General features: G+C 37.3%; 1 protein-coding gene across 6 annotated transcripts in view; it reads right to left on the reverse strand.

Annotated features, from left to right (window-relative positions):
* Positions 1-5,670: 5,670 nt before the first annotated feature.
* RBBP8 (retinoblastoma binding protein 8) overlaps positions 5,671-16,696 on the reverse strand; it is a 77,496-nt gene continuing 66,470 nt past the window's right edge. For 5 of the 6 annotated variants that reach the window (XM_014535939.1, XM_014535937.1, XM_005861599.2 and 2 more), the window contains 4 exons: positions 13,643-13,712; positions 9,101-9,197; positions 7,219-7,360; positions 5,671-5,862 (listed from right to left, as the gene is read on the reverse strand). In XM_014535939.1, coding sequence (XP_014391425.1) covers positions 5,765-5,862; positions 7,219-7,360; positions 9,101-9,197; positions 13,643-13,712 — 407 coding nt within the window. In that variant the 3' untranslated portion in view covers positions 5,671-5,764. Of the gene's footprint in view, positions 5,863-7,218; positions 7,374-9,100; positions 9,198-13,642; positions 13,713-16,696 lie in introns of all 6 variants that reach the window. The other variant, XM_014535938.1, reaches the window with a different exon arrangement.

Here is a 16,696-nt window from a genome sequence, read left to right on the forward strand (position 1 = left end):
TGGGACCTTTCAGTCCGCAGGCTGATGCTCTATCCACTGAGCCAAACCAGTCAGGGCAGAAGATTGTATTTTTTTAGACATTTGTTCATTTCATCCATATTGTCTAACTTGTTGGCACATAGTTGTTTATAATAGCAATATGCTTTATATAAGTCAATCATTTGAAGTTTGTTGAAACTTACTTCACAATACATTGTGGTCACTTAAAAAAATGTACCAATTGTGCTTCTCTGTTGCCATCTCCTGTACATCTTGGGAATAACACTTGAGTGCAGGCCAGATGAAAAAGTTTTTATCTGCATGTTGAATCCTGTTTGCTGCTCATGTTATTTTCTTAATATCATTAGTGATTTTTTGGTGGGGATCTATTGGTTATGAAAGAGGTGTCCTCTATCCCTGAATGAGGGTAGTGTGTTAAAATTCTCATGAGTATAAATTTGTCTATTTGTCCTTGTAGCTTTTATATAATTTGAGTTTATGTTACTAAGTGCATGTGAATTTTTTACATGTTTTTATTGATTTTAGAGAGGGAGGGAGGGTAAGGAGACACATCCATTGGCTGCCTCCTGCATGCCCCCCCCCCCCCCCCCCGAGATTGAGCCCACAACCTGAGCATGTGCCCTGACCAGGAATTGAACTGGCGACCTCTTGGTGCATGGGTCAACACTCAACCACTGAGCCACACTGGCCAGGCTATGTGAACTTTGAACTTCCTGGTAAATAGAACTTATTGATATGATTGTTGGTTTTTATTTCTAGTAATGCTTTCTGCCTTTAAATCTACTGTAAAGCCCAGCAGTCTGTGGTTTAATAAACCTCCCACGTGGTTTTGATGAACATTCGTTTGAATACCATTGAACCAGCCTGGAACAGTGATTTAGGGCAGTGGTTCTCAAACTCCGCTGTACATTTGATCACTTAAGGAGCTTTTAAAAAAGGACTGATGCCTGGAACTTGCCTACAAATAATGATTTAATTGGTCTGGGGTGCAGCAAACTTTTATCTGGGATATCATGGATGCTGAGGCCGATGTAACCTGCCATCCATAAGTCATTTCCCAATTTAGTATTTATCCCGTCCTATTGATTGGATTAATAAGGTGATAAACCTGAATCATTGAAATAAATGTATGCCTTGAAAACATTGTTTATTGGGGTTCTGTGTAGGGTTTGAGTAAAGGATCCACTACTAATAGTTTGAAAGCCTAAACACTCAAGTCTAAATTCGTTAGTCTTACCTTTAAGACACAAGTTTACTGCCTTGTACCAACACAAACCTTGTATGTGCTTCCTAGGACTTAGGAAGGGAAAAAAGCACCCTACTGAGGTTCCAGTTTATAGGGACCTTGCAAGTCAACCAATAATCTCTGAGGCTCCTTCTGACTTGGTATTTTAACATTTCAATACTCAGCTTAGTTTCCCAATTTAGACTGTACTGTCTCTTCCTCTCTGCTTCCCTAGGTTAAATCATCCTAAGGCAGTTCAGGTTCTAATTATCCTTAACATTTTTTTTGGTACTCAATCTAAAATTCTTTGACTTCTTAGGCATCTGTCAATCAATCAATTTATATCTGGTCTCCCACTGGGCAATAACAGGATCTCACATCTCTGTAGCCCTAAATGCCTAGTATGTATGCAATGTTTGTTATTTTCCCCTCAGGACCATGAATTATTGCCTCTGCCACTTGTTTTATTCCAGTAGAGTTTTATTGAAAGCTTGCTTTTTGCCCAATATGCTTTCATTACTGTACCCAACTCATATCTATTTATCCTAGAAATTTTCTTTTGGTAGTGCCATTCAGCCCCTAATTTCCACTGTCTTCTCCAACAATAACTCTCTTCTGGCCTCTGCTGGCGATAGCACACAACTGCTTGCCTAAGTGTATATGCTACAGGACTCAAGTGGAAGGACACTTCAGTTTTCTAAGGAGCCATTCTAACAGCATCAGCTCAGCAAAGAGTTTGAGATGTCTCTTAAACTGCTAGAATTCTTGAACATAGCTGGATGCTGAAATTTGAGATATATTTGAAATGCTTATTTCCAAAGTGGCGTTTTTCAATATAAAATTCATGTTTGTTATGCTAAAATGTCAGGGATAACAGGATAAAATTCTTAGGTCTGTCTTCTTTAAAAGCTTGCTCCTTCAAAAGAAAATTTGTCCAATCTTGCCTGATTCTGTCTTTAGTATTGTGCCTGGTAAAGTGCTTGATAAATGGTTTTTAAATAAATGTATTAGTATTTGGTTTATGTAACACTATTTCTTTTTTTTGTAACTGAATTACAAATAAACACTACCTGGGGAGGAATCTTTGCAGCCTTTCACTATTTCTTTTAGAATAGTGTCTTCTATGCATTTTTACATACATATGCTAGATGCAGTTTAAACTGAGTTACTAATACTTTAAGCCTACAACAGCAGCCTTTGCAGTTGGACTTTGGGAAAACTTTTCACATGACAGGTGTTAGGGAATATTCTGCTTTATTTTGCTCTCTCGATGTAGCCTATTATGTCTTCTACATACATCTGGGCATCCATGACTAATTCATTCAAACTGCTGCCTTGGCCAATCTTAGGTTTCAGGTAGTTTAAACCAGTGGTCGGCAAACTGCGGCTCGCGAGCCACATGTGGCTCTTTGACCCCTTGAGTGTGGCTCTTCCACAAAATACCACGTGCGGGCGCGCACGTACAGTGTGATTGAAACTTCGTGGCCCATGCGCAGAAGTTGGTTTCCGGCCTGGACGAGTCTATTTTGAAGAACTGGCGTTAGAAGAAGTGGGGGGTGTTGGTCTGTCAGGGCGACGGGAGATGCGGTGCAGGAAGGCCGTGGGATACGCAGCGCAGGGGAGGTACATTGTTTTGAGGTATGTTCGCTGAGGTCGACCCCTTCCAACTCTCCCATCCACACTCGTCTATCTGAAACAAGTATACAAGACGAGTGTGAATGGGAGAGTTGGAAGGGGTCTAAGTTAATAACAATGTACTTACCTATATAGTTTAAATTTAAAAAATTTGGCTCTCAAAAGAAATTTCAATCGTTGTACTGTTGATATTTGGCTCTGTTGACTAATGAGTTTGCCGACCACTGGTTTAAACAAAATACCTGCTTGTTTAAAGGCAGGAAGGTGTTACTCAAATGCTAAGTGCTGACACACAGGTTCTGCATGCTTTCTAAGTTTGAATCAGAGGTCTTCAACTTTAAAAAGCTCACAGGCAACCTGAAACTATACATATCTCTATATAAACAGTGATTGGCATGTATTTGTATGAAAGTATTGTCTAATATATAATGCTTTACAAATGAATAAAGCCCTTTCACATACATTATCTTTTTAAAGAAAAGTTTGAAGTGCACAATCTGTCATATATTGCAGTTTTGCATTTAAATGCATCCTTCTAACTTCAGTGTTTTTGAAAAGTATCTATTTCATGACTTCACTTAATGGTAGAGCTAGACCAGCCGTGGGCAAACTATGGCCCGCGGGCTGGATTCGGCCCGTTTGAAATGAATAAAACTAAAAAAAAAAAAGACCGTACCCTTTTATGTAATGATGTTTACTTTGAATTTATATTAGTTCACACAAACACTCCATCCACGCTTTTGTTCCGGCCCTCCGGTCCAGTTTAAGAACCCATTGTGGCCCTCGAGTCAAAAAGTTTGCCCACCCCTGAGCTAGACAGTAGCAGATAATAAGGGAGAGAGAACTTAGTTTACCCAACCTTCCACAAGGTGAGGATAAAATGACATGCTAGTTATAAAGGTTTAGGCTGCTGTTAAGCTACTATCAGATAGTCTCTTGCTGTGTCTGCGTAGGCTGCTTTTAAATAGCAAAGTCCATCAGAGCTCAAACTGTACATCCTGTGGTGCCCTATTCATCAAACCATGTGACTGTCAGACTCCTGGTCTTTAGAGGTACAAGATCTGATTCTGGAATTAGGCAACCTCAGGCTCTACACTTCAGGGATGGGGAATGTCAGGCCCTAGGGCTGTAAAAGACGCGGGAAATCATTTGGTTTGGCCCTGCCAAGGCATTAGGGGTGAGTTAATTAAATGTTTGACTAAATATAGAAGGCTAATTTTTAGGTTGATAATTTTGTATGGCCCACAAATGATGTTACAAATATACAAATGGCCCTTGGCAGGAAAAAAGTTCCCCACCTCTGCTCTAATTTCATCCCTTAGTTATTACTAGTAGTTTTAGCCAAGTGACAATTCTGGCCATTGAGAAACAGAAAGCTATTGGGTGGAGGCTTAAGGAAAACTTTTTAAAGGGGAACCAAAACAAATGACACGTGCTTTTCCCCATTTCCTCTTTCTACTTAGAACATGGACATGATGCTAGAGGTAGCCTATTTTACAGTCACAAGGATGAAGGCCACATACAGAGCATGAAAGCAGAAAGCTAGAGTAAACCTGGGTCCACAGGGCATCCTGGAGCTGCACTGCCAGCCTTAGATTCGACCTCCAGACTTTATTGTGAGAAAAAGAAAACCAGTCATTCGTTGTTTAATCTGCTTCTTGGATCCATTTTTGGCAGCGTAATGTTAAGCTCATACATAAATTCGTAAGATTATTTGAGAATTAAAAGAAAAATCTATGTGAATAGCATAAACAGTTCTTGGCATAGTTATGAATGGTTTCTATCATTTTGGGGGAGATTAGGTAACTGTCAGCAGAGAAAAAAAATCAAACAGGATAGAGAAACAATTTGAGGCGGGAAGAAAAGTGCTGAATAGAAGTTATGATAGGATTGTAAAAAATTCAGAATCACATTTAGAGCCAAATAATGTACACAGAGTGAGACATTCTATTCAGTGTCTATGTAATCCTGCTTATATAATACTATCAAGATATGGACTAAAGGAACAAAAAACCCCTGATAAACAAAATGCCACTAGAAAAGGTGACACAGATATGCTTAGTTATGGTAGGTCCAGGAGGAGTAGAAAGTTGCTAAATCGAGAAATCTATTTTGTTGCCAAATTGGGAGTTCATAACAGTCAATCTAGAGAAACAATACAACTAAACTTGAACACACGGGCAAAGACCTCAACAAATTCATCTTGAAAAATGCACCAGAAAAAAAAAGTATAATGGAAAAAAAACAAACACAAAATTACATGTGAGAAACTGGAATATTAGCATCAGATCAGAGGGTGATGTTAACTTACAGTTCATGCAAAAGGAAAAAAGTTGGTATTTGTGGATACCTCAAAAGGAATACACTCTACAGTAGCACCTCATTTCAATTCAACAAAAGATAAAAGCTGGAAAGCTAAAAGGACTATTAAAATTTAGATGTTTAAACACTTAAATTTAGATATTGGAATGACCAACAGAAGAGCAATGATTAAGAGGATGAAAATTTGTAATGATAAACATGAAGTCACTGCTGAATGTAAATAACAAGGAAAGATGGAATTAAAAGAAAAGATCTGAAAAACAAATCACAGACAACTATCATATTTTCAAAACTGTAATTGGGTAATGCCAAACAAAGTAAATAAACAATTCTTAACTTAGAGTGCAAAATTAAAGCACCTTATTGTTTAGAAGTGCAAAAGCAAGAAAAGACAATATAAACTTACCCACATTTTTAGTAGTTGTGTGGTAGGTAAATGCCATTTAAAAAATATTTTTAATAGAAAATGATTTATAAATCAGCTTACAGAAGATTAAAAAAAAATCAGTGTTTAATACCAACATTAGCTATAAATAACTAGAAAGAAAAAAATTGTTCTCTATCATGTTTTTGCTTCAACATCTATGTCTTCTGCTCTTTGCCTTTCGTAGAAAAGATTGCATTATAGGGCTGCCGTCTTTTTGGACGAGGACAAGGATCAAGATCTTCCTTAATATAACCTTAAAAACAAATTACAAATTTAGAAGACTATGTTAGCAACATGTTTCTTTCAGCACATATCCAGTAAACATTTGACTTATTTAATGCCATGTAAGTTTACATGATTCTATTAGCTGAGTGATGCTGATGAAGGATTTCATTATTTAGCATCAGTTTCCTCATTTATACTAACCATCATAGTAGCAAACATTTATCAAATGTGTTATATACAATACCTCAGATAACACTCACAGTCCTTTGAAGTAGCTTCCACTATACTATTATGATAAATTCCAGGTGCTTATCAAAAAGACTTTTTGTAGTAGCTATTTCATTAGAAGACAAGCCCCTATACTCTTCAGACTATTAGACTCTTCTAAGGTATTCAGGGGAGGACTGTTCTCCAACCAGACCCCTAGGCCAGTGGTCAGCAAACTGCGGCTCGTGAGCCACATGCGGCTCTTTGGCACCTTGAGTGTGGCTCTTCCACAAAATACCGATTTCTGCGCATGGGCCACGAAGTTTCAATAGCACTGTACATGTGCACCCGCACATGGTATTTTGTGGAAGAGCCACACTCAAGGGGCCAAAGAGCCGAAGTTTGCCGACCACTGCCCTAGGCTATATTAGTACAAAGAGGCTTTCATCCAGACTAATTCTAAATGATGACCAGCAGAGAGATCATGTCACAGAGGACTTAACCTGGCTTGTTAAGGGGGACAGTGGAAATATGGTAATGACTGTCAAAGACTGCATCTTTGGAAGAACTATCTTACCATTAAATGTCTGGAGCATTAAAGTTGCATACATGCTCAAATTGTATTAAATATAAGTGCCATTTTTGAATGAGCTAGTTGCATGTCAACAATTTCACAAGCAAACAAACAAAGGTCCTTTTTACTCATACATGGTTTAAACATAACCAGCATTCTGCATAAGTGAGGTTTTAAAATCTAAAATTCAGAGTAGTGGCTTTAAAATGATAAACCTTGCTGGCAACTTTTATAAAATTATTTATTTTAATAAAAGTTGTTTTGATGATAGCAGGAAGGAGCAAATTGCTTTCTGAAATTTGAGTGATAGACCAGGATAATGCATACACAATCACACTAAGCATGGTCGCCAATCTTTTGGACCTCACGGACCACCAGTGGTCTGTGGAGCACTGGTTGGTGACTGCTGCACTAAAGTATTATAAACAATTTGATTCCAGTGAAATTACTTGAAGAGTTGAAGATAAGCCTTTTATCTTTAGGAATTTGTTTTTATGTCACAAAACTTTTACCGAAGGTAAAGAGAACCATTGAGAAAAGGTTATATTTGGGTATATATGTATTAAAAAATTAATTTGAAAATGTTATAATCTATACTCTCACCTCTTTCCATACAAGTCTGAGTGGAAGGAAAACCAACTTCCCAGAAATTCTCTGGTGTGTTGGGTGGAATGTAGCGAAATCGGTGTCTTGAACAGGAAGCCAACTTCTTTTCTCTTTCTTCTGCTGGAATGTCTGCATAATACTAGTAATAAAAACTGGTAAGTTTTCCACTTAGGAATAATAAATGGGGTTATTTGATTACTGATTATAAACTTGAAGCTAAGAAAACTTTTTACTAAAGTATTAGGCATGCTAAGAAAACTATACTACTACCTGATGATTGTAGTATTAATTACTAACAGTAATTACTGCTGGTCTGTGAAATGTTTGCTTCACAAACGAGAAAAGAAGCTTGTATTACAATGTACATCAACATATTGCCGCCTCCATCAGTAAAGTCTACAATGGGAAGAAATGCCAGCTGAACTTTACAATGTGTTTAGTGACACAGATGACTGACTTATTGGTGCAAACTCTTCCCCTTTGCCAGACTGGTAACAGAAATGAGAGGCCTGCATTTTTGAACAGCACTTTCTCAATTGTTATTTGGATATAATGTATGTTTTGAAGTAATTTTCCTATCTCTACAGTTTTTAAAAATAAAGGTTTAACTTTGAATGCTACAGGCTTCATGGCTCCTCCCTCAAACTGTACTTTTTAATTAGGATCAAAGGCATATCATTTTTTGCAATTGCAATTATAAAGAACCTGAATTTCACACAAACAAGGATAAAACTTATATGTACAAACTGTATATGTCTTTAAGCTCTAGATCTAAAGAAAAAGGAGTAGTGTAAAGTTTAATAGAACAGAGGTATATGATCACATATAATCCAGCTAATTCCATTGTATAGTTGAGAAACTGAAAGTCAAAGTGATAATTTACCAAGATATCACTACTGAAAGTAGCAGATTTAGGACTAAAATTTAAGTTTAAAGTAAAGGTTTTTCATACATTTTTCTTTTCTGTAGTTTAATTACATTTTCTTAGAGTATCTCTGAAACAACTTTTTTTGGGTATCTTTCTCATCATTTTCATTGCCATGAATTTAGCCTTTGTTACCTTAGCCTGGGAATGGGGATGGGAGGCCCTTGAATCATAGTTATCAATCAATGTTAGAGAAACACTACCATCAAATTACAACATAATCACAAACAATACAGGCTAATGTGTCTGTAACACAGTAAGTGGGAGAGTAGTAGTAGATGAAGTCAGAGAAAAGTGGGGTGCTAAAGTGTGCTGTAGGGCTTTAGATTCTGTTTATTAGTGAGATAAGAAGACATTTAAGGGTTTTTGGTAGAGGAGTGACATGATTTAACTTTTATTCCAAAAACATCATTAGGAAAAAAAGTCCATTCATTGCTGTGTTGAAAGTACTCCGTAAAGAGAAAAGAGAGAAAAGGATAATGGGGACAGGGGTATATGGGAACTCTCTATGTATTACTCAATTTTGCTGTGGACCTACAACTGTTCTAAAAAATAGTTTATTAATTAAAAATACCCAGCCTAGCTGGCATGGCTCAGTGGTTGAGCATCGACCTATGAACCAGGAGGTCATGGTTCAATTCCCCATCAGGGCACATGCCCGGGTTGAGGGCTTGATCCCCAATGTGGGATGTGCAGGAGGCAGCTGATCTATGATTCTCTCTCATCACTGATGTTTTTCTCTCTTCCTAGAACAAATAAAAATATATTTTTAATCTATTATTTCTCTTAGGTCTCAGCCAATATTCTCTCTGTTTACTCTGTTATTCCTGGCTTAAACTAGGTTTCTAGATACAAATGTAATTTTTATCTATGATTTTAAAATCATGCATTCATGATCTATAAAGCCATATTGTTAAAAAACAACAATTGAACAGTATTTATAGTAGTACTTACAATTTCACATTCCTTACATGTGTGTCCATGCAATTTTCTTCTCTCTTCTTTTTTCCGAACCACTTCAATATGAGGAAAATTTTGTAAGCTAGTCTCTCTGGGGGGAAAAATAAATTAAGTTTAAAATTAATCCATTTGTTATTACAAAGATCTTTGGTTTAGGTTTTAAATTAACAAAGGTGAGAGCCCAGGGAAGAAATAATCCCAAAACATTCATTCATTTTATTTGAAATGTTTATTCAGTATGTCAAAAACCCAAATACTTCTTCATTCATTCTTCAGTAAATATTAACTGCCTACTATATGTGAGGTATTTTTATGGATATTTTTCTCTGAAAAAGTTAACTATTCCTATTTTTGCCCCCGAATGGCTGAAAATAATAGATTAGGAGATGAAATATAAAATAGCCTAAATAAAAAGGAATACTTCCCTGGTTGGGTGGGTCAGGTGGTTGGAGTGTCGTCCCATACAGCAAAAGGTGATGGGTTCAATTCCTGGTCAGGATACTTATCTAAGTTTTGGGTTCCCATTCCTGGTTGTGGTGCATATGGGAGGCAACCAATCAATGCTTCTCTCTCTCTCTCTTTCTCTCTTTCTCTCTCTCTCTCTCTCATCAATAAAAAACATCCTCAGGTGAGGGTTAAACAAACAAACAAAAAAGAATACTGTATTATTAAACTAAGGAATACCATAACCAAGAAAGAGAATACTGCCTCTGTTAACTTGGTTTTCTAGTACTAAGAACCCATATTTCAGGGCTAACCTACTCCCTGCTAAAGAACAGATTTATCTACAGACAGTCCTCGGGTTACGTCGGACTCGACTTACATCATTTTGTGGTTACATCGCCATCTCCCATTTATTTATATTAAAAAAAAAGTCCCATCATTTCGACGTATGTACATATGTGCTTTATGTTTTTTATTATTTATTTACCACAAGTAAAGGTCAGGAATTGTTATCTTTCTTTTAAATTTTTTTACTGTTTCACTTCATTACTGCTGTGTAGGTGCTTATGTAGGTGGGTTCCGACTTATGGCGAAAATCGAGTTATGTCTCACCCTAGGAATGGATCTCCGACGTAACCCAAGGACCTACTGTATTTGTATGTATTTGCTGTTTTGCTCCAAAAGTTTGTTATGCTGCTTCCATCTACCCTAAATTCTTCAAAATATTAGGCAAAATTATCATTTATATTTGTTATTAAATGGATCAAATCCTATTGTTAACACTGGAAACCTAGGAAGTTAGGTCAAAGCCACTGAGGTATGGATTAAAGAGGTATGTAGTACTTTGGGAAGAAAAACTCAAAGGTTAGAGCAGCGGTTCTCAACCTGTGGGTCGCGACCCCTTTGGCGGCCGAACGACCCTTTCACAGGTTTCTCTTTCGACCATCCTGTATATCAGATATTTACATTACGATTCATAACAGTAGCAACATTACAGTTATGAAATAGCAACGAAAATAATTTTATGGTTGGGTCACAACATGAGGAACTGTATTTAAAGGGCCAGAAGGTTGAGAACCACTGGGTTAGAGCATCAGCCCAAGGACTAAAGGGTTTGATTCCCAGTCAAGGGCAGGTACCTTGGTTGCAGGTTTGATCCTGGCCCCAATGGTGTTCTCTCGTTTCTTTCTCTTTCTCTCTCTCTCTCTCTCTCTCTCTCTCTCTCTCTCTCCCCCCTCCTTCTCCCCCTTTCCCTCCCCACACCTCTCTCCCTTCCACTCTCTCTAAAAAAATCAATGGGAAAAATATCCTTGGGTGAGGACTTAAGAAAAAGACCCAATATAGAAAAATCAAAAATTAACAAGGTAGGTAAATAAAAAAATCATGTGATGGCATATATATAACAGAAACATCCCAGTGAATTTAAACAGTCTGATTCACAAAAACTGACTTTCTAAAAATGACTTGCTGGTAACACATATACCATGTTGAGGTATTTTGGTCACAGGCCCCTCTAGTTGGCAAGCACTTTCCTTCAAAATAAGCTTTAGTTATTCTATTCCAAAGTATATGAAATTATAGGCCCTTCTGTGCCTAAACCCAAGAATTCTCAAGCCTGGAGTAACCAGTGAATTTAAAAAGGGAGACCAAGAAAGGCCGGATAAAAAATATTGCCATAAGTATATTTTCTTTCAAATAATTATGGAATCTTAAGCTTATATTTCTTTCTTCTGCATACTATCTATTCTGTTTCTAGGTGTACTATAATGCAGCAGTGAGTCAACTAGTAAACTGGCACCTGTAGTAGACATCAAAGCATCACCTAAAAGGTTACTGAGCTGCTTGTCCCTGACACAACACAACCCATCTTTTCCCAGGGTTTGCTAGTATTTTCAGTGGGGAAAGGAACCACATTAACTCTGAGACTGTTATACCACTCCTATCCTATACCTTTACCCACCACCTGTATCTCCAGATACCTAATGGTTTCAGAATAAATAAAACTACTCACGTATTTTTTAAAAAGTGGTGAACCTCTAACATGAAACATCTGAAATGCCAGTCTCTGCAAGCTTACCTCTAGGAATTATCCCAAAGATACACAGGCAAAAATTTGGAAAGAGAATGTACAAGGCTATTCATTGCAGCACTATGCATGCCAGCATAATTATGAGCAATCCAAGCAACCATGCTATGGAATAAATTATGGTACAGTCAATGAGGTACTAGGAAACTAAAAAAGAAATGAGGAAAGCACTATATACTAAGACGAGTGATTTAAATGAAAAAAGCAAAGTAGAGAAAAGCATATATAGTATTCTACCATTTGTTTAAGGGGAGAGAGAGTGCAGCTACCAATATCCTGATATGTATGTAGATAAAACTTGATTTTATTTTGTAAAATGGATGAAAAACCATACATTTTAAACAAATGGTTACCTTTTTTTATTTTTTACGATGATTACCTTTAGAGATAGAGAGCTAAATGGGTGAAGCTAACAGATAAGAAGTTGGACTTATTTGAATATACCTCGTTTTATAGCATCTGGCACCATGTACATAATTTGCCTTATTTTAAAAATAAAGATAAAAAATCCCTACAAAATAAAAAAGTAAAACAAACCTAGGTACTGAGTTGGTGGCATAATTACACAGAAAATAATGATCTGAACTGACTTTAAAACACAGTGATTTGACTGTATATTTCTAATAGGACATAACTTAAAAAGAGACTAATAAGTCTTAAACCGTTTTCCTAAATCAAATTATTGGTGATAGTCAGTATTACTCTGAGATTGCTTTGTGTATGCATTGTGGAATAAAGTTAAATGAGGAATGTTGTTCCAAGAAGTGGAATTTTCAGGTGGGAAAGTAGGTACAGATGAGACACAGGAGGTTATGTAAAAATCCTGTAGTCTTGAACTTGAATTGGAGCTATCAGTATAAACAAGTAGTTCATTTTAAAAAACAAAATGAAACAAAAACTTTATTTTTAACTTTGTTCACCTAAAAGGTCTAGAAACAATGACTAGCAGCTGCAACAAGCAACCCTAGTGGCTAGACTATGGCCTAAGTCTCATTTCTTACTAAAACAAAACAAAAAAACAACCTAGGGCTCTGGGAGTCATGATAGATGCTAGGCCTATGACAGGAAGTACACAGGGACATCTATCACACCAGAAGCAAGGAAGCTGAAAGATGACTAGGGTAGTATCCAAAGAGGCTTCCACGGGGCAAAGATGGAACAGTTTCAATACCAAGAAGGATAACAAACTGCAATGGACTCAAGCATCAAATATATCTAAATCCATGAATTCGTAATGATAAATTTAAAACAAAAAACTCCCTAGTTATATTTGAGATGCTAGGAAACTATTTATTTGAAAAACGGGTAAATAAAAATAATTTAGCCACAAAATGACAGCATTTATCTATTAGAGTCTTACAGGCATCAATCAAAATTTATCTTGGTCTGTCTGACTTCTAAAATTCTTGACAAAAATAAAAGTGTAAGGAATTAACTTTGCTTACTAAGTGACTCAATTTTCCAAATTCATAACTTTAAGGGAAAAAAACCACAAAATAATTTGGGATAAATTACTATGCCTTAATTTACTTCTAAAAAGAATAGTACATGACTGAAAGTTTCAGAATTTAGCAGAATGTAGCATTATGGTTCAAAATTAACTTGCTTTGAAGGTTTAAAACTCCTTATAAAATAATTCTGAAGCACAACCTAAGGTTTCCCACCTAAAGTCTTATACTATGTAAAAGTTACAGTATACAATTAAAAAAATTCCCAAAGTTCAAATAAACGTCATAATAAAATAAAATATGAATATTTGTTATAATAAAATAGAGAAAATAACTATCACCATTGTAAAAAAGAAAGGGTAGTGGTGGTAAATTTTCCTTATTTGTAAAATTTGTCATTTTTGTAAAGCTTGAGTTCCAGTTTCGTTAGGGCCATAAATTAAATGAAACACATTGTTTTTTAACCAACGTAGCAATTTTACAGTTCAGAGAGGTTCTGACAAAGAACGCCGTTAACACTTTCAATCACATTGGTGGCATTTATTAAGATCAACTTACCTTTCATCATCTTTAAAATATGGCTCCACAAATGCTTTCTGTGTGACTTTATTTTGTTTGTCACCACGAGCTATAAACAAAAGAAGCATATCACAAACTGAATACAAAATTACTAAAATAATTTGCTTTTTTGGGGGGAGGAAAAAAGACATATTAAGACCTCCATTTTCATTGGGTTTCATACTCTAGACCCCTGGTCAAAATTTTTTATAACGAATTTCTCCCTTTTTCATCTGCGTGATAAGCAGAGTGCAAATTATGTCACCTCAAAATTACTACTAGCCCAGTTGCAGTGGCTCAGTGGTTGAGCATAGACCTATGAATCAGGAGGTCATGATTTGATTCCCTGTCAGGGCACATGCCCGAGTTGTGGGATCAGTCGATTGAAGATTCTCTATTATCAGTGATGTTTCCTCTCCCTTAGGGGGTAGGGGGTATGCAGGAGGCAGCCAATCGAAGATTCTCTATCATCATTGATGTTTCTCTCATCTCCCTTCTCGGAAATCAATAAAAAAATATTTAAAAATTTACTACTAAAGAGATAAAATCATATCTATGAAAGTATCTTAGATTTAAAAACTATGTATAAAAGTCTCTACAAACAAAGAAGACAAACTAAAAGAAAAAAAGAAAAAAGTCTCTATAGATAGTCTTTTATAAAAGGACTAGAGGCCCAGTGCACGAAATTCATGCATGGGTAGGGTTCCTCAGCCTGGCCTGCACCCTCTCCAATCTGAGGGGAGAGACTGCGGGAGGTTGGTCAGCCATGGGAGATAGGCTGTGGGAGGACACTGACCACCAGGGGGCAGCTCCTGCATTGAGTGTCTGCCCTCTGGTGGTCAGTGCACATCATAGCAACTGGTTGACCAGTCAACTGGTCATATCCTGATTGCTAAATGCTCTCCCCTGCCAGCCTGATTGCCCCCTAACTGCTCTCCCCTGCCGGCATGATTGCCCCCTAACTGCTCTCCCCTGCCGGCATGATTGCCCCCTAATTGCTCTCCCCTGCCGTCCTGATCGCCTCCTAACTGCTCTCCCCTGCCATCCTGATCGCCCCTTAACTGCTCTCCCCTTAACTGCTCTCCCCTGATCTGATTTTCATCACCATAGCTTAGCCATGCCTGTTTTAGAACTTCATATTAATGCGATTATATATTTATATTATTTTTGTTCTTTTGCATTTTTCTAATTTTACAAGTTTTAGTGATTCATCCATGTTGTTGAGTCTAATAGGTCCCTCCATTTTTGCTGAGTAGTATTTCTTATGAATATACCACAATTTCTATTTATTTGCCTGTTTCTAGTTTTTAAAAAATACATACTTTTATTGATTTCAGAGAGGAAGGGAGAGAGAGAATCATTGATTGGCTACCTCCTGCATGCCCTCTACTGGGGATCGAGCCTGCAACCCGAGCATGTGCTCTTGATTGGAATCGAACCTGGGACCCTACAGTCCTCAGGCCAACGCTCTACCCACTGAGCCAAACCAGCTAGGGCTTGTTTGCAGTTTTGAGCTATTATAAACAGCACTGCTATGAACATTTAAAAAAAAATATTGATCTTTTACAGAGAGGAAGGGAGAGGGATAGAGAGTTAGAAACATCGATGAGAGAGAAACATCCATCAGCTGCCTCCTGCAACACCCACTACTGGGGATGTGCCTGTAACCAAGGTACATGCCCTTGACCGGAATCGAACCTGGGACCCTTCAGTCCACAGGCTGACGCTCTATCCACTGAGCCAAACCGGTTAGGGCTGAACATTCTTGAATACATCTTTGTGTGAGCATGTTTTTTATTTTCCTTGGATGTAAACAGGAGAGGAATTGCTGGGTCACAAGTAAGGTGTATGCTTAAATTACAAACAAACCCCAATAAAGCTGTTAAAGAACCATGCTGAACTGTTTTCCAAAGCAAAATGTTATACTCCCACCAGCAATGTATGGGAGCTCCAGGTGCTCTTCATCCTCACTGATGCTAGATATTGCCAATATTTTTAACCATTTCAGCAGGTATGAAGTGGTATCTTTGTCCCTGATGTCCAATAATGTTGAGCATCTTTTCATGTGCTTATTGGCCATTCAATTATCTTCTTTTAAACAAGAAGATAATACAAGCCCTTTTACATTTAAAATAAATCACTTTTGGCCCTGGCTGGGTGGCTCAGTGAGTTGGAGCATCAGCCTGTACAGACAGTCCTCGGGTTACGTCGGACTCGACGTACGTCGTTTCGTGGTTACATCGCCATCTTCCATTTATTTATATATAAAAAAAAGTTCCATTATTTTGACATATGTACATATGTGCTTTATGTTTTTTTATTATTTACTTACCACAAGTAAAGGTCAGGAATTGTTATCTTTCTTTTAAATTTTGTTTACTGTTTCACTTCATTACTGCTGTGTATGTGCTACATGTGAGTGACGTAGGGGCTTATGTAGGTGGGTTCCGACTTATGGCGAAAATTGTGTTACGTCGCGCAGTAGGAACGAATCTCCGACGTAACCTAAGGACCTATTGTACACCAAAAAGGTTGTGGGTTTGATTCTCAATCAGGTACATACCTCGGTTTCAGGTTCAAAACCCTGGTTGGAGTATACTGGGGAGGCAACAGATTGATGTTTCTCTCTCATATTGATGTTTCTGTCTCTCTCCCCCTATTTCCTCTCTCTCTCAAATCAATAAATATATCCTTAGGTGAGGATTAAAAAAAAATCACTTCTGAATCTCTGTAGAGACTGAACAAGAGAGGAAAAATAACTTATACAAAAAGACCAGTTAGGAGGCCTGTGATAGAAGAGGTAGAAATAGGAGTGGTTTAGGCTAGGATGATGGCTACAGATATGAAGGGAAGTGTTATGAAATGTATTTTGGAGATAGGACAGCCAGGGTATCAGGCTGGGCTTGAGGGTGAGGTGAAAGAAAAAATCAAATATGACTCTAACATCTATCTTTGGTCACTGTGAGGCTAGGTAATAGGGCTTAATGAGATGCAGAAAGGCAGGGGAAGATCAAAATTGGGTAAAAAAATAAAGATTTCTAATTTAAGTATGTT

Source organism: Myotis brandtii, unplaced genomic scaffold (genome assembly GCF_000412655.1).
Source record: "Myotis brandtii unplaced genomic scaffold, ASM41265v1 scaffold154, whole genome shotgun sequence".
In the NCBI taxonomy this organism is placed as follows: domain Eukaryota; kingdom Metazoa; phylum Chordata; class Mammalia; order Chiroptera; family Vespertilionidae; genus Myotis; species Myotis brandtii.